Source organism: Lithobates pipiens, unplaced genomic scaffold, assembly GCF_037356315.1.
Source record: "Lithobates pipiens isolate NorthernLeopardFrog02 unplaced genomic scaffold, aLitPip1_a1.2 Scaffold_18, whole genome shotgun sequence".
In the NCBI taxonomy this organism is placed as follows: domain Eukaryota; kingdom Metazoa; phylum Chordata; class Amphibia; order Anura; family Ranidae; genus Lithobates; species Lithobates pipiens.
In genome coordinates, this window is record NW_027507758.1 from 404,851,266 (window position 1) to 404,874,925 (window position 23,660).

Sequence of the window (23,660 nt, forward strand, 5' to 3'; positions counted from 1 at the left end):
TATACTTACAATACACTTTTGCGGATGTCATATGTCTGAACTCTCCACAGGACACACTGAATTGTATTTAGACACAATTAAGCATAAGCATGAAACACTGAATGAGTATGTCATGTGCAGAATTAATGAAGTGTTCTTCATTATAGTAAAGAACCATAGGGGACATCCAAACAGAGCTTTCCTTTATTAATATGACATATTAATTTTACAAAGAATCAATTAATAATTTGAATTAGAATGGCATTCATGCTTTCGTTTTTCATTTTGTATGAAGCGAGAAAGGATTTTATCTTTTTCAGGTCCCTACTGCTTTCCATGACACCAGCAGTGAGCCCCCACCCAGGTTTAGGCCTAGTATGACATGCGCTAAATGTTCCTCTTTCCACTATCTGGAGTAATTCTCCAAATATGTCTTTGAAAAATCCAATATGAATTCTTTAAAACAATATAAGGAGACTGCACTTCAGAAAAAGAACCAGGAAGGGGGGTCTTCCTTATAATAGTTATAGAAAATAAGAAATGCCCAGGGATCAAATTCCACCTCCATTAACCCAAAAGAAGTTTTAGGTTAATGTCCAATTTAACAACATGAAATGACTGTCAATCTCTGATGGGTAACTACAGCTCTTAGGACACTTTAAACCAAACTGGCCATTTGAAAGCAAGTGTGTATGCTGAGCTATACAAATACAGTGACTGGCCTGCAGTCATTTCAGTTTAATCAACAAAATAGAAAGAATGTTTAATTAATGCGTAATATATATATATTAATGTTTAATGTATGTTGTTGACTACGTATAGCAGTTGCAATAATGACAGTGATATGTTGAATTGGGTGTTGTGGAAACTTTGGACCTAAAAATGCCAAAGTACTGTAAATATGCTGTATTTGCAAGCAGTTACTAAAAAGAAAAATCAGAGGGGGATTTCTTGTGTGAACTATGTATGCACAATAGAAAGTTTACATCTTCCCATGCTTTGCTCAAGCAGATCAATTGAAAAGTATAGTGCACACAATGTTGTATAACATCAATACACCCAATTGAAAAAAATAACTTATTTGCTACGATCTAAAATTCAGCAGTGTCCAAAGCACATTCTAAAGAACCATACTGTGATACATCCAGTCAACCAATGACCTGCTTTTAAAGTATCAGAACAATGTAATCTTTTGACTAAAATTCAACATTCTTTTTCACAAAGGTGATAACAATAGAGTAACATAATATGATTTTCCTTAAAAAAGAAAACATACTGATACATGGCTGATTTTAAAACATTAAAGGTTTTCCTCTTTAGGGTCCATAATGCCTCATAAGGTAAACTCTATATGGAAAAATTGGGATGCACATTATGAAAGCTAAAAATAGGTATTTGATTGTGGCCCTAAGCTTGTAGAAAATGTTGGTACTTATCGTAGGCTTCGTTCCCACGTGAGTAGCTTTCCTAGGCATGTCAAAATACATAGATGAAAACAACAAATAGTAGAAATTGACTAAGTTTTTATACATTTTTTTACTACGATTTATGTGTATTTGTATATATTTACACACTTTAACAACAATCTATTTGCATCAGCTTGTATACCAGGGGCATAACTATGAATCATTGGGCCCCATAGCAAAATCTTGACCATTTCAGCTACCTCTGTCTGTGGTAGTGTCAACTGTGAAAATATATGTTACTGATCATAAGAAATATTCAGTTAGAAACAATAATAACCATCATTACATTTTACATTTTGACAACATTTTTAATGCTCTTGCACACAGCAATGATTAAAACTACTTTCATTTCTGGTTTCTTTAGCTATCTCAAAGGTGTTGTCCTAAAATTTAGATGTTTTTGACCAAAATTGGGCATATAGCATACATTTCAGTCTGCAGCAGAAGCTCAGAGGGCAACACATTTACACCGTTAAGGCAGCTAATCAAAGGCTTCTTGCTGCACATGGAGGGATCTGTCACTAGAAACAATCCCTGTCTAACTTCAAGTGGTTGTATACTCAATTTTTAAACTTTTACCTACAGGAAAGCCTATAATAAGGCTTACCTGTAGGTAAAAAAAAATCTCCTAAACCTGTACGGTTTAGGAGATATTCCCCTCAGTATGCGCCGCTGACTGCAGCGGCACATGCGCACAAGGGGATTCTCGGCCGGCCGGCCGGAATAAAATCTCCCGCGCGGGAGTGACGATATCGCGGCTCCGGCCACTCACAGCGCCGGAGCCGCGATACCCGGAAGAAATGCCGAGGGAGCATGTCAGCTCCCTCGGCGTGGATCAGGCCAGATGTCGGGGCCTCGTTCTAAGGTAAGTATTTCATAATGAGCTAGTATGCGGTGCATACTAGCTCATTATGCCTTTTGCTTTGCAGGATTAAAAAAATAAAAATAAATGTGCGGGTTTACTACCGCTTTCAGCTCTTCTATACTTAAAACGTCAGAATTTTGTTTTTCTGAACATCTTTTCTAATGAGGGTCCCCTCCCACCCCAGGCCCTAGAGCAGGCACATATGATGGCTTAATAGGTGAAAAAAGTGAGCTGCGCTAAAAAAACTCTAATCAAAAAAAAATTCTAATCACAAAAATTCATCAATAATCACAAGGGAAAATAGTGACAGAAAGGGATACAAACAAATAACTTGAGAGATTAAAAATTTTAATAAATTATATCAGTGAGTAATATCTTTTAAACATATAAGTGACAAAAAAATTTTAATCAGTGCCCATAATATAGTTAGCATAAATTACATATCCCTTATATATAAATCACATAAATTTTCAATATTAAAGAAAATAAGCCAACACACCACCAATTTGTTGTAATAAATGTACAAGAAAAACCCAACAAAAATTTTTTTTTAGGAAAGTCCCAGAAAGTCCCAGAAATAATGATCCAAAGGATAGTGTTAATTCTTCCAAAGTGAAAAATATGGAAATGACACCCACAATGCTCTGTGTTAAAGGGAATCCAAGCAATCACCTCCACCAGTGAGAAGGGGGGCCGCTTACCAGAATTATAGAAAAATAAACATCCGTTCGTGACGAAACGCGCGTAGGGAGGTACGGCGTGCTGACGTCACCGCGTTCTACGCCCAACCAGGAAGTGCGGGCGGCACACGAGAGCCGGCCGGCTGTTGCTGTAGCCCACTAATGGTGCGAAATTCAAAGGAAAATTCTTATATAAGATTTTCGAAAGAAAATTCTTTTGAAATTCGACCCATGCATGGCCGGCCTTAGGTGTTTCTTTTTAAAATGTTAGAAAGTAAGAAAGTAGCTCAAGTGCAAAGTGCAGCAGCCAGTATTAACCAATCAGGTATTAGGTGTGAGTACTGTAATCAGATGATGAAAAAGCAAATGCTGATTGATTGCCACTGGGTATTGAACTTTAACAATCACATAATACCATTCTAACTTACAGCTATCTGCAGTAAGCATTTGCAAAAATGTTCTCCACACAGCTGAACAGCACTGTCGAGCAGTAAGTTCCAGAGTCCATTATTATGGACATTACTATGTCACTTCTTCACTCAGCACAGGTGTTTTCTAACATTTAAATGTGCATGCTTAAAAAACACAGCTCTGTTTACTTTTACACCAAAAATGGCTAAACCTCTAGCTTTCTGATTAAGTATCAGACATTCTCACCAGTCCTTAGGTGAACAGGTGACTACAGGCATAGCCCACTTTAAAGTACACAATGGTGTTTATTTACTAAAGCTGAAAAGTGCAAAATCAGGCTCACTTCTGCATAGAAACTGATGAGCTTCCAGGTTTTATTACCAAAGCTTAACTGAACAAGCTGGGGTTAGAAGCTCATTGGTTTCTATGCATAAGTGAGCCTGATTTTGCACTTTCCAGCTTTAGTAAATAAACACCATTGTGTATTTAAAAGTGGGGTATGCCTGTATTCATTCCACTTATGATGACAGTCTCTTTTAAGCCTAGTACACACAGGTCAAATTTCGAGCAGCATCAGCTGGTTCAACAGAAGCCAACCATTTGGTCAGATTCAGGGGCATGACCGATAAAGGAGTGTTCTGGCGGAAGGGTATCCCCTCTGTCAGAACACAATAGAAAAGCAGGGGAGATTGCTGTACGAACATTGCATAGTCAGTACAGTAGCTCCAACCCGAGCTGTCCGTTTTTTTTGCATTCAGCCCACTGAGTTGAACAAAAAAAAAACTAGTAGTGTGTACCAGGCTTTACCTGAAATTATAGGCATACTGTATATGTTTGAATCACACTTTAGTGTACTCAGTCCACTGTCTTGCCACAGAGTAGAGGATTGGGGGACCTCTGACTTTCTCATGCTCTAACAATCATGTGATCCTTAGTGCCACCCTCAGAATTACCCCAGAGATGAAAATGCCAGCTGTAAGCCAAAAGTGCACCCCACACACACCAAAAAATGTATAACCGTTTATTGCTCACACAAGATTAGAAGTTTAAAAGCATATAAAAAAAACACGTTGACTTTCGACCCAGGTTCTGCCTTTCTGACTTCATCATGAGATGAGAGGAAACCTAAAGACTAATGTCTGATACTTACCCGGTAAGGTAGAGGTTTAGGAGGTTGTGGCATATAAGTAAATAGGGTTGTGTCTTCAACAGCAAATATGTTTGAACTTTTGCAATGACTTGTTCTAAGTAAAGGAGTGATATATATTCTGGACCTTATAGTTTCGACAGTTCAACATTTTTGACAAACACTTAGCATTTGCAGATAAACCATAAATTTGTGTGTTTTTATGTGAATGTTTTGTACTATTTGATAAAATAGTTTTTTTTATACCTAATATGGGTACCTCATAACTTGCAGATAGTTATTTCAATTTGCACTGGCAAGACATGTTTTTTACATTTCCATTTACAGCATAAACCATAAACTTCAGCCTACCAATATAGTACCATTCCTTCTTGTATATATGCCTACTCTAGTTTCACCAAAACTGGCTCTTGGACAGATGAACACCAATGAGCAAAATCTTTCCAGCCCATTCCACAACTCTTCTACCTGATGAGCATCAATAATGTACTTAATCTCCAAAACCCTCCTCAGATTTCTGACCATTCTTAAGCCCTATAACTGTGATGACTATCTATACCCCTGCTCCCTTAAAACTTATGGCCACTCTTTCACATTCTCAGAACAATATGTTCCAACATAGAAATGTTTTATTAAAATACAGCTTTAATTCTGTGTTCTAACATTGACACGTTCTGAGATGAGACAGGTGACATATTATAATGTTTTCTGACACAACGGTATGTTCCGTCTTATATGTTTATATGCATTACATTTCTATTTATTGAACATTGACACATTTTATCACACAACCACAAATGCAGATTTATTTTTCCCATTGTCTTCATAGTTGATTGATTTATGTCAATTAAAACAGCAGTATATATTTTATTTTCAATAAATGTATTCAGTACATTATTTATTTTTTGTCAGACTGACATATTTATTGTCTTCCTACATCCTACAATTTGATTAAATGGCACACGATAGCTCCTGAAAATAAGGCCATCTGTGTGAATATAGGAGCCACCATCACATGACATCCCACACCCACCTGAAGAGAAGGGATATTAATCATTTACTATCAGTATTTGGTGAGAGGTTAAAGAATTAGAACCTCGGTCAGTTTTTTTGCATCCTTTTACTTGTTTGGAATTAGTACTCTTTCAATTTGTTCTGGTGGTCATTAACACTGGGATTCTAATTTTGGTTGTTAAAATGTCTAAAATGGCATTTACCTCACTTTGGAGAGATTTCTGCTCCCTTCCTGTTTTTCAGCAGGACAGAACTTGAAGAGAATTCTACCAAATGAGACACAGATCACAAAAAAACAAAAACCGACAAGAGGTTTGAACCATTTTTTATACTTTTAAAAATTAAAAGTTTTGGGTTTAGATAAACTTTAACAGACTTGTGCTGTTATTGCAATTTTGATTTCCTCCATTTGCAGGCTTCTCTAATCAAACATAAAAATATTCATGCACAACCTTTTTTTTTTGTGTCTATAGTTAGTAAACTTTTCAGTCACTTTGTTTTGTCACTCTGCAGTTTTAAATTCTATGTTCACGCAAGAATCCCAGATACCATTGAATATGAAAGTCTATTCAGCTGCATCACGTAATCAACTTTTGTGTTTAAACTAACATGCTTTTTTTTCTCAATAACTTTACTAATATTTTAACTTTTTTTTTATATTATTCAAATGCCAATGTAAAAAGTGATCATGACGCTGTATTAACCAGTTAAACATACCACTGCCATTAGCTCACTTTGCTTTGCAAAAACTTGGGCTTAGTGGCATGTTCTGTTGGGGGGTGGGCTTGTGATAATATTACTCTTTCCTGACACAAGCCATTGTGTATTTCACTATTGTAGGGGAAAAGCTCTAGGGCGGCAGATAAGGCTGTTGCCATGGTGATGAAGGAGATACCGAGACAGCCGTCTGCAGAGGAAAAGCCCCTCCTTTCTATGACATCACAGGTGGGCTGTACCTGGATTTTAAGAAACTGACACATGCAACTAGCTCTTAAAGGGAAATTAAAAATTCACTGCTTTAAAAGTGTTTTAAAAGAAACTACATGAATTCTCTGTACTAGTTATTTTCTAGCACTTGAAAACGAATAATGTTATGTCAAACAGTGACATTTAATTAGGTAAACCAAATGCATTCATGGGCACAATATGCATATGTCAGTTTTGCAGTACAGTGCTTTATTTTATTATGTATGTGATGTTTCAATGATTGTGTTGTAATGAAATAAATAATTGCTTTGCCTAGTTCAATAAGCCTTGCAGACTAAGTTGCTATGTGCTTGTGCATTGGTTTGTGTGCTTTTGTGTAAGCCTGCTTATTTCTCACATAGAAAAATGTAGTGAATTCCACCAAAAAATAATTAAACAATATTAAAAAATTATTTTTATTTAGTAATTGGATCTTGTAAAATGGTATATTTTGTCCCCATTGAAACCTGGAGACTTTAAAATGTTTTAAATGTTTCAAAAGAGAGTTTCAAATGTGTTTTCGCTGACTTGAGACAAAGGATGGGGACTATGTGGCAATTTTCTCCTTGTTTCATGATCTCACTACCTTTCTTTCTCATACATACTGAGATCTTCAAAGCTAGCCTTTCTTCTTAGTGGCCAAGACCTGTTGAGATCAATCCAGGAAAAAAATCCAAACAATCCCAAATGTAAATTCATTCAAAAGCCCAATTCCATAAGGAATCGGCCATTATAAGTACCATCTGAGCGCGTGGTCTAATCTTCACCCCATGCTTGTTCTTTACCGGGGATCCAATGCTTTCCAAAACATTCTGGAAAACACTGAGAAAAAGAGGAACAGAACACCTAGCAACTCAACAAAACTAAAGAACAAACCAGTTCTGTACTTGCTTTCTGGAACTTCAGCTAGTAAGATATCTGTGAACAAATGCCCAAAAAACACTGTACTCTCTAAACCCCAAAATTAAACTTTTTTATTGCAAAATAAACCAAAAGCACCTGAGAAAAACTTTTTCTTAAGTTCCCTAGAGCAGTGATGGTGAACCTTGGCACCCCAGATGTTTTAAAAATACATTTCCCATGATTCTCATGCACTCTGCAGTGTAGTTGGGCATCATGAGAAATGTAATTCCAAAAACATCTGGGGTGCCAAGGTTCGCCATCACTGGCCTAGAGCAACCACCAATCAGCTTTAAAAAAAAAATTCTAAGCTGTGTGGAAATGATGAAATCTAGAAGTATCAGGTGAGACAGAACTGGTATGGCCATGGAAGGCAAATATCTTGTTTTGACATACAATACTTTCAAAGTACAGGTTTACCTTTACATAAACTAAAGCTGGGCTTATACAGACCGAAAAGTGGTCAATTCAACAAGAACAGGCCGAATTTCGGTTTGTGTGTACCGCTGTCTGTTCTAACAACAGTCTTGCTTCAAAACCAACATTCTACCAGCTGATCTGTGTATTCTAATGGGGAGCCCTGCTGTCAGAATACAATAGCTCAGTGGGAGAGAACCCTGCATAAACATTGAATGTGTTGATGCAGGGATCTGTCAGGTTTTATTTTTTTGTTCAACTCATTGTTTGATCAAAAAAAAAAGCTGAACGTGTATACCCTGCTTAAGTCTCAATTCCCCTCCTTTCCCCCAGCATTAAAATATTTTCTCTTTTTTAGAAGCTGATTTATTTGGTTCAACATGGTTAGTTTGAAGAAACATTTCTTATGTAGGTATGCAAAGACAAGGGGCTTAGGTACTCAGCCATGCATGCCCAATGTATATACAGATCCATTTCTAATTTGACAATTCAGTCAGACAGGAGCAGCTTGAGAAGGAGTTTTAAGAGTCCAAAGTGGATTAAACTAATACTGTTTTCCATTTTGCAATCAAAATAAGTAGCAATCCAAGTGTTGTTAAAACTGAACGCATGCAAAAAAAATACAGAGAGGGACTCTTTATTAAGGTTAAGCGAGTACTTATTTTTTAATTATGTCCTTTTTAAAATCTATTGCTGGTATAATTAATTAGAATTTAATTTAGGTATAATTAAAATAGTGCCATGTGGAAAAATATAAAATAGCTCCCACAATGCAAATAAATGGAATATGATGCTTTAAATAAATCCCATGTTTATTTAGCTTAGAGTATGAATAATTTGTTTACAAATTTAGTTTCTAGATGTTTTGACATTTTATTTGGAATATTTTAAATGCCATCTGATTTTGCCAATAAGAATAAATAAATTGATTGAACAAAACCATAAACCATTTGAACTGAAGGGTGCTGATTACTGTACACTTTGGGTTGATTTACTAAAACAATCAAGGTTGTTTACTTAGGAAAGTGAATTTTCACTTTACAAAGTACATTTTCACTAAGTAAATAATGGGAAACTGTTTACTTTGAATATCTAGTCATGGACAAGGAAAGTTTAAAAAAAACTGAATGTTTGCTAACACGTGACTGGTTGACTGAAGTCAGCGTAACCTCGCATTATAAGAGCTTGTTCATGCTAATATTGGTGGTAAAATCCTGAAGTTGACGTGTTTTTTCTTCCCCCCAACATAATAGGCATAATTGATGGCAGAATTCATTTTACTCCGAGTTGCCACATTCACATAACACTAGCAATATGTTAGGAAGGTCAGTGTACAATTTTTCTAAACCTTAATAATTTGTTTCACATGTAAAGGAAAACAAATTACACAACCAATAAGCTATTTAATAATTTAAACTGTATTGAATGAAATAAGTCACTGATGATGTTCTGTCTGCATATATCAGGTGTATTCATGCCATGTCACACAGTTGATTTAAGTGTTCTTAAGTGTCCTTCTCTCTCAGTTCATGTTTCTTGTAAAGCATAGTTCCGAATGTGAGAACACATGGGGGTTGATTTACTAAAAGTGGAGAGTGCAAAATCTGGTGCAGCTCTGCATAGAAACAAATCACCTTTGAGCTTTTATTGAAAAAGCTTAACTGAACAAGCTGAAGTTAGAAGCTGATTGGCTACCATGTACAGCTGCACCAGATTCTGAGTGCTCCAGTTTTAGTAACCCTAAATGGTCTCATTGCAAAGTAGATCAAACTGATTTGGCCACATCACTCAGAGCTAGACCTTACTGGATAAAGTCATTAAGAAAAATGGTCAGTTTTGAGAGTTGTAGGTTTAAAGCGGAGTTCCACCCAAAAATTAGACTTCCGCTTTTCGGAATCCTCCCCCCCTCCGGCATTACATTTAGAACCTTTTTGGGGGAGGGGGGAGCAGATAGCTGTCTAATCCAGGTATTTTCTCCCACTTCTGGGCATATATAGGCGCAGTATCCGTGGATATCTATGCCATGTGCGGCGCCTCCTCCATCCCCCCTGCTGTCTTTGCGCATGCACAGTAGGGAACAAGGCTGTGAAGACACAAGCCTTCACTTCCTGGTTCACTTACCGAAGATAGCGGCGCCTCCACCCGAGAGCCGAGGGACAGATCGGCTTCGGGTGCCAACATTGCAGGCGCCCTGGACAGGTAAGTGTCCATATTTTAAAAGTCAGCAGCTGCAGTATTTGTAGCTGTTGACTTTAAAAAAAAAAAACATTGACGGAGCTCTGCTTTAAGTTTCCAAACTTTCAAAGAAAGGTAAAAGATATAACTTATTTTTAATTAAATATTATATTTAACCACTTTCCACAAAATCACGTACCTGTACGTCATTCTGCTTCAAGTGGTTGTACCGGCCGGCAGCTTCAGGCATCACCCCAATACCATTTTTTAGAGCCGACAGTCAGCTTTCTTGTATTAACAACCAATGTGGCTAAGCGATTTTTATTACATCTCCCCCTGCTGCCTTCCTCCACTCCACCCAGGCTCTCCCGTCCCACCAGGAGGCCCAAGTGACCAGCTGGCGTGGCCTCTGTTTGGCCAGAGACCCGAACAAAGCCAGAATCGGCTTTGATCGCCTCTTTGATATACGACATCACTTCCGATTTACTGGAGTCTTAAAGGCACCAGATTTTTTTTTTAAATGTCAGTATTCAAAACAGCCAAACTTGGTTTTTGAATGCTTTTAGGTAGCCAAACACCACCCCCCGATTCAGCTTGCACCAAAACGGGCAAAAAATGTGTGCAAATATGCGAACACCGTTAAAGCCTATGGCACACGAACATGAAAAAAAAAGTGCTACATTTAAAGGCTTATATGCAAGTTACTGCCATAAAAATGTATGGGGACCTGGGTACTTCCCTAGGAGACATGTATTAATGCAAAAAAAGTTTTTAAAACAACTGTTTATTCAAGAGCAGTGATTTTAATAATGCTTAAAGTGAAACAATAAAAATAAAATATTCCTTTAAATATCGTGCCGGGGGCGTCCCCTTAGTCCGCCTGTAAAGTAGAGCATATTTTCAATGTGTTTTAAAATCCCACAGTAAAATGACATTTCTAAAGGAAAATATGTCATTTAAATTGCTTGCGGCTGTATTGTATTGTCGACTCCCGGTAATATAGATAAAAATCAATTGAAAAAAAACAGCATTCGGTCCCCTCCCCAGTCCATATCAGGTCCTTTGGGTCTGGAATGGATATTAAGGGGAACTCCACGCCAAAATTGTTTTTCAAATTTGTGTGGGGGTCCCCCCCCAAATTCCATACCAGGCCCTTCAGGTCTGGTAGGGGTTTTATTTCCAATATTTTTATTCAAATTTTCCACTAAGAAAAATACAGTTTCAGTATCTGACATCGTAGATACACAGAGGAAAAGGAAATAATAAAGAACAATTCAAGTAGAAAGAAGAACAACCAAAAAAAAACTGGATATACATGTGCATAGCTTTTGAAGGTAACTTAACGAGTAATTAGATCGCCACATACAGATATCTATCGTTTGTCTTACTCCATATGAGAGTCAAGCAGCAATCAACTGGACCCTTGTTATCTAACTCTCAATGCTATAGTTAGTGTTAAAGTAATAATACTGTAATAAGCACTGGCACATGTGTGGTCAAGAACCCTCAGGTAGAGAAGGGAAAAAAAAAAGTAGCTATAGTAGAATAAGATGAATGAATAAGGAATAGAGAGTAAAGAGAGAGAAAAAGAAAAAGGGATGCACTCCAGCTCCAGGGGAATGCCTTCTCGCACCAGGTAGGCCTGTTACACTGTTACAAGGTCCCTAATCCATGGATCCCACACTCTGTTGAACCAAGCCATTCTATCAATTAGTATTGCCGATAAGCATTCATTCACCATTATCCAGGACAATTTTGTTTTAAGTAAATAAAAGGGTATTCTGGTAGGGGTTTTAAGGGAAAACCTGTTCCAAAGTAAAAAAATAGCATAAGGGTCCCCCCAAAAATCCATACTAGACCCTTATCCAAACATGCAACCTTGCAGCCCTGATAAGGGTGGGAAAGCGAGCACTCCCTCTTCCTGAACTGCACCAGGCCCTCAACATGGGGAGGGTGCTATGGGGTCCCCATGTTGATGGGAACAAAAGCCTCATCCCCACAACACATTGTGTCTTTAACAAGGGGGGCCCCAGATCCCACCCCCTTTGTGAATGCGTATGTGGTACATTGTACCCCTACCCATTCACCAAAAAAGTATCAAAAATGAAAAAAGTAAAAATGACAGGAGACAGTTTTGGACCAAACCACCCTGCAGTACCATGCATTTTGGTGACCGTGAATGCAGCCACGTTTCCTAGATGCATGGGGGTGTCATTAACAATTAATTTCACTTGTGTTTCAGCGTTTCAGTGCGGTGTGGGAAACATGCAGAAACGTGTTTCCCACACCCCAAATGGTGTGAACCAGCCCCAAAACTGAACTTTTGCTAACACTTTTTAAAATGTTGCAACAACAGTTTGTTTTCTTTTAGGATAACGGTTTCATATAAATGAGTAAAAGCTGACCACTGTAAGTACCCCCGTCAAAATTGAATGAGTTTTCTCAACTCTGTAACTGACATTTTTGCTGGACAGCTTGGATTGTTAATGGCCAGATCAGGTAAAAATGTAAAGATTTGCTTCATCATGGTTTATCACCTGAGATTAGTCATTTTACTGGGCTTATATAAAGGTTTATTATAACTCTAAAGTTGGTAAGCTGCAGTATAAAACACTTATTCTTTTTCTCCTTGATAAGCTTTAAGGTGTTGTGACTGCTACTCCCACTGGTCAATTCAGGCTTATTATGGTTATTAAAAAAAATAAGGCATCACATCCAAAAATCTAGAAAAGCCATCTATCTAGTTGTAATCAGATTATGGTGCACCTAAAGCTGTAGTTAAGACAAGCAATAATGTAAAAGGCCTTTGGTGTCCATTTAAGAAGCAGCAAAATCTATTCACTGCTTCATTCTTCGGCATTCTCAGAGGAGATCTTTCTCCTCTATGTGCCAGTTTATGAAGCAGAGTAGATCGCTTTACCTTCTGAGAAGTGAAGTGATCTACAAACGCTTCTAACACTGGAGAACGGCCCCTGATACTGGAATCTTGTGAGACTTTACGAGATTACAGTACTAGAAACTCACAGAAACACAGAGATGTCAGTTTATTAAGCAGTGATAAATTATCACTGCTCAGTACACTGACAGACGGCGTGGTTAATGTTAGTAAAATAAAGAGTCCCCCTACATTATATATATATATGTATACACACACACATTATATATACATGTATATACACACATTATATATATATATATATATATATATATATATATATATATATAACTATACACATTATATATATATGTATATATATGTATACACATATGTATGACAGGGGGGACATGGTTACAGTTTTGGGGGGCCTGAACGAGGCATAAGGAAATTAAAAATCTTCCCTTTTCCTCCTCAGATCCCCCAGATTCCCTCTTCACTCCCCGATTCTCCACCTCTGAGCTGGTGAATCGGGGAGTAGGAATTCTGACACAGATCGCCAGTGAAGCGCTGAGATCACAGCTTCATAAACTGGCTGTTACTGTGTCAGTCTATGAGGATTCTCTATGTGCGGAGATCATCGGCGGGAGAACATGTTCAAACACTTCTCCCCCCGATTATCTCTGGTTCATAAACCGTTTATGGACTGTGATCAGCGGAGATCCTTGGGATCACTGCTGATCACTGCTTCATAAACGGATACCTTTGTCTTTGTCCTGGCCTATTAGCATTGATTTTTAAGATTTGCCCCCTTAGACTTCATATAGTCTTGAATTTAGGTTTACAATTTCTGAAAATGACAATGGTTTCAACAAATGTCCCATGAACAAAACCCAAGCACGTGTTCATCCCTAGCTGATATATTTAATTTGCACAGCTTCTAGACTGCCTTTCTAGAAAAGCATCTTAGTATAAGACCACTAGTAATATACTGTAATAGGCAGAGAAGTTGATTGGTGGTTAGTACGGTCACTCATATATTATCTTTCATGTTTCTTCTACGAACCAAAAGCGCAATTATAAATAATTGGCTTTTGCCCAGTGAAAGCTTCCTATAGACATCAAATAACTGTGGAATATGCAGTCTCTTTTTGATCATGATATTTCCAATAAAAACAAACATTTAGCAAGACTAAGCATGCATGTTTAGGAAAAAATGTTGGGAAAGCTACTAAACACAACAGGGGATAGCTTATCTTATAACAAAAAAAATCAGTTCAGTTAGTGAATTCCCAAGAATGGTCTGGAATGATTAAGCGGCAATACCAGACATAAAAACTGTTGGCCAATATGCAGGGCAGGACTTAGGGTGGTGGGGGCCCCTGGGCTTTTGTCACTTTCGGGCCCTACCTTCTATACATTACCGTATTTATCAGCATATAACACGCGCCGACGTATAACACGCACCCCAAGTTTAGGAGGGAATTTTAAGGAAAAAACTTTTAGGAGAGAAGTTTAAGGAAAAAACTTACATTTAAATGCCCATCAAGGCAGCCTTATCAGTGTCCATCTGCAGCCTTACCCATCCATTTGCAGCCTTGTCCAGTGAAGTTGCAGCTTTGTCAGTATCATTTGCAGCCTTGTCAGTGTAGCCTTGTCATTTTGCAGCCTTGCCCCAGTGTCATTTTCAGCCTTGTCATTTGCAGCCTTGTTATTGCAGTCTTGAAGTTTAAAAATGGCGCCCCCGAGATACAGAGTCCTGTGTATCTCATGGCTCTTGGGTTCTCTCGGCGCCTCTCGGGTCCATTTGGCGGCTCTCGGTGGCTCTTGGGTCCTCTCGGCGGCTCTCGGTCCTCTCACAGTCCTGCGCGGAGCCGATAGTAGCTGAGTATACTCGGCTTGGGTCACAGTCACACCCAGTCCCTGTGTTATGTCCATCATAGGGCGGGACTGGGCCTGACTCTGAGCAGAGCCGAGCTGAGTACATTCGGCGGGGCCCCCTATTGGGCGGGGCCCATGGGCTTGAGCACAGTCAAGCCCAATGGTAAGTCCGGCCCTGCTGATATGATTGTTTTATGTCTTCTACCTAGAGTTTTTAGGTGATATCTCTGCAGAGAATGTTGCTGAGCAGGGAGAACATTATAATCTTTAGCAGGAGCCAGTACATTTCCACTATTATTTAAGATTCACGGACTTACAACAGTCTGTCCAACAAAGCAGGTCTAATGACTGGCTTTTATCAAAAGGGCATGCTGGAAAACAGCATCCGATTAGTGCTTGCAGGAAATGGCTGATTAGTGCTGATTAGTGTGTTCTGGTGGAAGGAGGGGCAGAACACAATAGCTCAGCAGGGGGAGATTGTTGAACTAACATTGCTTAGTTAGTGCGGTAAACTCTCTGTTTTTTTGTTAACCCCTTGCTTACTGGGCACCTAAACCCCCCTCCTGCCCAGACCAATTTTCTGCTTTTAGCGCTGTCACTCTTTGAATGACAAATGCGTGGTCATACATCACTGAACCAAAATGTTTTTATCATTTTTTTCCCACAAATAGAGCTCTCTTTTGGTGGTATTTGGTCACCTCTGGGTTTTTTTTTGTTAAAAAATTTAAAAAGTCAAATTAAAAAAAAAAAAAAAATACAAAACTGTTTTATATTTTGTTAATTAACTTTGCAAACAGGTATTTTTTTCCTTCATTGATGCTAATAAGAAAAAGGGAACATTGGAGTGGCCTTTATAGGTACCAGAAAAGAAATAAAATATTATACAAAATATTATTATAAAAATAATTTATTAAACATACATATAAAAATTTGACAATATAACATTAAAAGCAAATAGTATTGGCTTCCAATTGAATAATTAAATTGGAAGCCAATACTATTTGCTTTTACTCTTACCGTATATACTCGAGTATAAGCCGAGATTTTCAGCCTCTTTTTTGAGGCTGAAAGTGCCCCCCTCGGCTTATACTCGAGTCATCGCTGTCTGCCCGCTCGATCAGCGTGTCGAGCAGACAGACAGCGGCCATTCTGATTCAAAAGCCGCGCCTCCGGCTCCGCCTTCGCCTGTGATAGGCGGAACACTGAATTTCCCAGCAGCCTGTGTTCCGCCTATCACGGGCATCTTCTCATCCTCGTACTACGGACGAGGATGATACGACGTCCGTGATAGGCGGAACACAGGCTGCTGGGAAATTCAGTGTTCCGCCTATCACAGGCGAAGGAGGAGGCGCGGCTTTTGAATTTTACAATGGCCGCCGACGAAGAGGGCACGGGACGGAGGCAAGGCAAGGCACGGCACGGCACGGGACAGGACAGGACAGGACGGGACGGGACGGGACGGGACGAAGGCAAGGCACGACACGGGACAAAGGCTCGGGACACAGGTAGGCTGGACACACACACACACACACACACACACACACACACACACACACACACACACACACACACACATGGAGACACACACACACGGATGGATGGATGGATGGAGACACACACACACACAGGGATGGATACACACACACACAGGGATGGATGGATGGATGGATGGAGACACACACACACAGGGATGGATGGATGGATGGATGGAGACACACACACACAGGGATGGATGGATGGATGGATGGAGACACACACACACAGGGATGGATGGACACACACACACACAGGGATGGATGGACGGACACACAGGGATGGACGGACACACAGGGATGGACGGACACACAGGGATGGACGGACACACACACAGGGATGGACAGGCATGTCTCACCCTCGGCTTATACACGAGTCAATAAGTTTGCCAGTTTTTTTGGGGGTAAATTGGGGGCCTCGGCTTATATTCGGGTCGGCCTATACTCGAGTATATACGGTATATTGTCAATTTTATATATCTATGTTTAATAAATGAATTATTTTTCTAATGATATTTTGTATTCCTTTTCTGGTACCTATAAAGTCCGTTCCAATATTCCCCTTTTCCTATTAGCAGTTTCTTATGGATGTGGTACCTCCTTGGCCCTTTCTTTATTTGCTCCTTCACCTATGTACGCTGATGAGGCTACACTGATGGGCACCAATAGGCTACACTGATGGGCACCGATAGGCTGCATTGATGAGCAATGATAAAGAGACACTGATGGGCACAGATAAGACGGCACTGATGGCCACTGATAGGTGGCACTGGTGGGCACTGATAGGTGGCACTGATGGGTGGCACTGATGGGCATTGATAGGTGGCACTGGTAGGTGACACTGATAGGCAGCACTGCTAGGTGGCACTGATTGGCACCACTGGTGGGCATTGATAGGTGGCACTTGTGGGCACTGATAGGTGGCACTGATTGCTGGCACTTAAGTAACATGTGCACTGTGGGCACTGATTGGTGGGCACTGTGGGCACTGATTTTTGGCACTGATTTGTGGCACTTGCAGGCAGTACTGGTGGGCATATAACATGGTGCTCCTCTTCGGGACCAATGTCCCCGCAAACTGAAGCCGGTGATCAGATTTTTTTCTGTCAGCGTGAGAAAAAAAAAAAAGATTACCGATCCTATGTTTACATCACGTGATCAGTTGTCATTGGCTGACAGCTGATCATGTGGTAAGGGGTCGGGATCGACCCTTATTCGGATCTGTGATCACCCAAGTTTCATTGATTAGGGTGATCACAGCGCACGCCGTGCACCCCCGTAAGGGGGGTGGGGCGAGGCTGCAAAGGGGAGGACGTCAATAAACGGCCTCCCGGCAAAGCAGATCCACGATGTAGCCATCATTTGGCTATAGTGCGGATCTGAAGGAATTAAGCTCGCTGGGTTGAATGAAAAAAAAACTCCCGGTGTGTGCCAAGCATTAGGCTGTTATTACTGCTGGCTAGTGTGGGACAAACCAGGAAAGTGTGAAAAGGGAGAAATCTGAATCTGAAGCCTTTTTTTGTTTGTTTATTTAATGAATAGAGCGAAGGGGTCATATGAGAATTTATAAGGGGAAACTGCAGTTATATTCAACTTAATTGCTCAATATTATCTGTAAAATGATAGCAAAAAATATAGTATAAAGAGATGAAACGAGAAATTAATTTGTGAATGTATTGTATAATCATCATGCATTTCTCTTTCCCTCTTTAACATATACACAAAAAAATCATATCTAGGATGTACTGGATTTCCAATATAATCTATGAAATGGTCTACACATGCATGCAACTCATTGGCTCTAAGCCCTTGTACACGCGGTCGGACATTCCTACAACAAAATCCTTCAGATTTTGTCCGACGGATTTTGTCCGAAACTTGTGTTGCATACACACGGTCGGACAAAGTTGTTGGAAAATCCGATCATACGTAACGTGATGACATTATTTCGTTACGACGGGACTACGTACAGGCTAGTAGCCAATAGCTTTGGTCTAGGAATTTGATCTAAACATGCTTGGCACTTTGTCCGATCGGAATTCTCAACAAACAATCGGACAAAGTCCGATCGGATCATGTTGTCGGAAAGTTTTATAGCCCAGCTCGAAAACTTTGTTGGTCGGATATTCCGATGGAAACAGTCCGATGGAGCCCACACACAGTCAGAATATCCGACAACTCGGTCCGATCGGACATTTTCCATCGGAATATCCGACCGTGTATACAAGGGCTAAGATGGATGCTGCTAGACCTTGGGGTTAGTTTACTAAAAGCAAATCCACTTTGCACTACAAGTGCACTTGGAAGTGCAGTCGTTGTAGATCTGAGGGGTAGATCTGAAATGAGGGGAAGTTCTGCTGATGTCTATTATCCAATCATGTGCAAGCATAAATGCTGTTTTTTCTTTTCCTTGCATGTCTCCCTCAGATCCACAGCGACTTTACTTCCAAGTGCACTTGTAGTGCATTTGTAGTGCAAAGTAGATTTGCCTTCTTGTCCAGGATAAAGTAGGGAGAACCTCGTTTTGCGGTCCAAATTTCTTTATGTGTACATACTGTTTACAAGGGAGATTGGAAAGAGAATAGAAAGGGGGCAATTCAGTTCCACATTAAATAAATAATTACATAGATGCAAGCTAAATTGCATTTAGCTTTGCTGCTTTTATGTTTGTATTTCTTAATTTTCCACTTATATTTTACTTACGGTAATAATATTGATAAATACATGCACTGAACTGTCATCCTCATAATGCAATATACGTGCCAAGCCCATTTCTTAATGCTAAAATAGGTGTTAGCCCTTGTACACACGGTCAGACATTCTGACAACCAAATCCATTGGATTTTGTCTGACGGATTTTGTCCAACGGATTTTGTCCAAAACTGTTGCATACACACGGTGGGACAAAGTTGTCGGAAAATCCGATTGTACATAACGTAATGACGTCATTTAGTTACAATGGGACTACATTCAGGCTAGTAGCCAATAGCTTTGGTCTAGGAATTTGATCTGAGCATGAGTGGCACTTTGTCCCCCGGAGTAGGCTACACATGATCGGAGTATGTCCGATCGGAGCATTTTGTTGGAAAATTTTACGGACAAGTTGGAAAACGTTGTCCGTCGGATACTCAGACGGAAACAGTCTGATGGAGAACACACACAGTCTAATTATCTGACAAAATGGTCCGATAGGACACATTCCGTTGGAATCTCCGACCGTGTGTACAAGGGCGTAAAATGTATAAATTCTGTCCATTTAGAGTGTATGACTTCAAAACCCTTATTCTATTTTATCCAATTCTGAGTGGTGAGATCTCCAGCATTAAAGAAATGTTCTACTTTTACAAAAAAAATATAAATAATTACTTCACGCGCCATTTTCTAGTTTCATGATATTAAAAATTACCCCTCAATCTGCAGCATCTATAATTTTCAAACAACAGGTGAAAAAATATTCTAATGTCACTATTTCTCTCATATGTCTGCATCTACATATATGATATACACCAAATGTCATACATCCCAGGCAATAGAATTTTACGCTTTTGATATTTTTTATAAATAGTCTGTAAAGCCTCATACACACAATCAGATGACAAATCATCTGTGTTTTGTTGGTTGCATGCTAGTCTCATGTCGAAAGTGAAGAGGTTACTCACCATACAAAAATTCTCATACGACAGAATACAACTTCAGAAGTGACGTCATGTGTTGAATAGTTTTGTATGTATGCTTTCTTTTCTCAGCATGCATAGTCTTGCTCTTACAATGTTTTTCAGACAAAAACTGTACTGATTAAATGAAAATCGGATGTTGACATCACGTACGACAAAAATTTTATAGTCTGCACATCTAGCTTTTGTCTGACAAAAAATCGTAATCGGCTGTCGAAAGCACTATACTAACGATCTGAAAATCTACAATTTCCAATTTTCGTATCATGTGTACAGGCCTTAAGGCTAGGACCATACCATTGTGTTTCTGAAAAGCACACTACTGCACTATGCATGCTTTAGTGCGTTGCGGTGCCATTCATTTTGAATAACACCCCAACAAAGAAAGACAAAGCATCTGCACTGCAACACAAGGCAAAATACTTCAAAAAAGAGTCCTATGTGGTTTTTGCCCTGCTGGGGTGTGTTGACAAAATGAACAGGCTGCCTTAATGCAATACACATGCAATAACATGCCTTAACAAGTATTCATTAACAACTTCAATACAGGGCATTTTCACCCCCTTCCTGCCCAGGTAAATTTTCAGTTTTTAGCGCTGTCACATTTTAAATGACAATTGCGTGGTCATGCAACATTGTACCCAAATTAATTTTTATCATTTTTTTTCCCCCACAAATAGAGCTTTCTTTTAATAATATTTTATCACCTCTGCGGTTTTTATTTCTTGCATTATAAACAAAAGAAGAGTGACAAGTTTGAAAAAAACACAATATTTTTTACTTTTTGCTATAATAAATATCCCAATTAAAAAAATATATATATTTTTTCCTCAGTTTAGGCCGATATGTATTCTTCTACATATTTTTGGTAAAAAAAAATCACAATAAGAATATATTGATTTGTTTGTGGAAAAGTTAGTGTCTACAAAATAGTGGATTGATTTATGGCATTTTTATTATTTTGTTTTTTTACTAGTAATGGCAGCAATCTGCAATTTGTATTGTGACTGTGACATTGCGGCAGACATATCGGAAACTTTTGACACTATTTCGGGATCATTCACATTTATACAGTAATCAGTGCTATAAAAATGCCCTGTTTACTGTATAAATGTCACTGGCAGGGAAGGGGTTAACATCAGGGGGATCAAGGGTTTAAATATGTTACCTAGGGAGTGATTCTAACTGTAGGGGAAGGGTCTCACAAGGGGAGGAGACCAATCAGTGTTCCTCTGTACTGGAAACACACGATTGGTCTTCTCTTCCCTGACAGGACGTGGATCTGTGTGTGTGTGGATCTGTGTGTGTGAACCCAGTATAAAGGAAGGCAGACACTACAGCTGTCCTCATTGCAATACTGACCTTCGGGGCCGTCTTACCAAGCAAGCACACCTGGGCACAGCCCAGGGGCCCCAGATGCACATGGGGCCCCATCAGGGCCAGTCGGATCTAGAGCGAAGCTATTGGAATTGCCTTTGCTCTGTTCGCTGTTACACACAGCCCAACCTCCTCCTGACGCCGCACCTGTGATAAACAGAATGTGGGTCCAATGTTGGGATATGTTCTATCACAAGCACGGGGGCAGGAGGATGGCGGTGCTGTGTGATGATGAGCAGAGCAGAGGCAATTTCAATGTAAGTTATAACAGCGACTATCCGCACTGTGATCCCCCCGGCACTCCTGTGATCCACCGGCACTCCCCCGGCAGTCATGATCCAGCCACTCTCTCTCTTCCTCTGCCCTGGCTGCAATGGGGGTACAGTGAGGATGCAATGAGGGCAAATTGAGTCTGCAATGGGGGCACAGTGAGTCTGAAAGGGGCACAGTGAGGCTGCAAGGGGCACAGTGAGTCTGCAATGGGGGCTCAGTGAGTCTGCAAGGTGCACAATGAGGCTGCACGGAGCACAGTGAGTCTGCAATTGGGGAACAGTGAGTCTGCAATGGGGGCACAGTGAGGCTGCAAGGGGCACAGTGAGGCTGCAATGGGGGCACAGTGAAGCTGCAATGGGGGCACAGTGAGGCTGCAAGGGGCACAGTGAGTCTGCAATGGGGGCATAGTGAGGCTGCCAGGGGCACAGTGAGGCTGAAATGTTGGCACAGTGAGGCTGAAAGGGGCACAGTGAGGCTGCAATGGGGGCATGGTGAGGCTGCAATGTTGGCAAAGTGAGGCTGCAATGTTGACATAGTGAGGCTGCAAAGGGGGCACAGTAAGGCTGCAATGTTGGGCTCGGTGAGGCTGCAATGTTGGGTACGGTGAGGCTGCAATGACAGTGAGGCTGCAATGTTGGGCACAGTGAGGTTGCAATGTTGGCACAATGAGGCCTGCAATGTTGGGCACAGTGAGGCTGCAATGTTGGGCACAGTGAGGCTGCAATGTTGGGCACAGTGAGGCTGCAATGGAGGCACAGTAAGGCTGCAATATTGGGCACAGTGAGGCTGCAATGTTGGGCACGGTGAGGCTGCAATGACAGTGAGGCTGCAATGTTGAGCACAGTGAGGTTGCAATGTTGGCACAGTGAGGATGCAATGTTGGCACAGTGAGGCTACAATGGGGGCACAGTGAGGCTGCAGTATTGCACACAGTGAGGCTGCAATGTTGGGCACTGTGAGGCTGCAATGTTAAGCACGGTGAGGCTGCAATGTTGGCACAGTGAGGCTGCAATGTTGGGCACTGTGAGGCTGCAATGTTAAGCACGGTGAGGCTGCAATGTTGGCACAGTGAGGCTGCAATGTTGGACACAGTGAGGCTGTGGTGTTTGGCACAGTGAGGCTGCAATGTTGAGCACAGTGAGGCTGCAGTGTTGGGCACAGTGAGGAATTATACTTTAATTCTTAAGAGTAGGTGTGAAAATTGGGACAGGCTTGTAGGGACCCCAAGTGCATTACTTTGCCCAGGAGCCCATGATGCTGTTAAGATGGCCCTGCTGACCTTGCTCAGGTGATTATAATGAATTTAAGGTGCACTCACACTAGCATATTTAACTAGTTCCGGATATGGTTCAGCATGTTGGGCTAGTTTGTTTGCCCCTGGGAAAACTTCTTTGCAAATCAGTCTGAGTGCAACCCAGCTGGGGAGAGGGGAGAATCAAACTCCTACTTTGCTCAGTTTACCTGGCCCAAGTGTGAGTGCACCCTTAGTAATCGGTTTGAATGAAGACATTTTCTTAAAGGCTGGGTCCACACTGGTGTGCGGAGCGGCTCACAGCTGTGGTCTGGGGCGTCCCTTTTCTCCATTTCAAGGATGAATCAGGCCTGAATTTTTGGCCGGATTCAGACCCGAAAAGGACCAGAAGACACACAGGACTTCTCTGCAAACTGCTCCGCAGCCGCCCTGGAGATTTGTGAACCTGCTCTATTGAGAGCCGGTCACAATCAACTGACATGCAAATTGGATGCGGGAAAAACCTGCATCCAATTCGCACTAGTGTGAACCCAACCTAAACCAGGGAAAGATAAGGATCTGTAAAAAGGTTTCCTAAAGCAATTTATTTTCTTGAAACAGCTGGACCTACATTTTAAATGTGTAAATCATGTATTAATGTGGCAGTTGAAGCCACAGATGATGACGTTCTCATTTACGCTACTTACTTACAATGGCACAAATGTCAGTGCAGTTATGAACCTTTGGGTGTCATCTGCCATCTGTTGTTAAGTGATAGGAGTACAGTCATTCTCTTG

At 40.5% G+C, this 23,660-nt stretch overlaps 1 protein-coding gene across 4 annotated transcripts in view; it reads left to right on the plus strand.

The window, feature by feature from the left end:
• Positions 1-23,660, plus strand: part of PEX5L (peroxisomal biogenesis factor 5 like) — a 377,606-nt gene that overhangs the window by 175,575 nt on the left and 178,371 nt on the right. For 3 of the 4 annotated variants that reach the window (XM_077487914.1, XM_077487916.1, XM_077487915.1), the window contains one exon: positions 6,403-6,507. The exons of the other annotated variant lie outside the window; for it this stretch is intronic. In XM_077487914.1, coding sequence (XP_077344040.1) covers positions 6,403-6,507 — 105 coding nt within the window. The remainder of the gene's footprint in view (positions 1-6,402; positions 6,508-23,660) is intronic. 4 annotated transcript variants of the gene reach the window in all.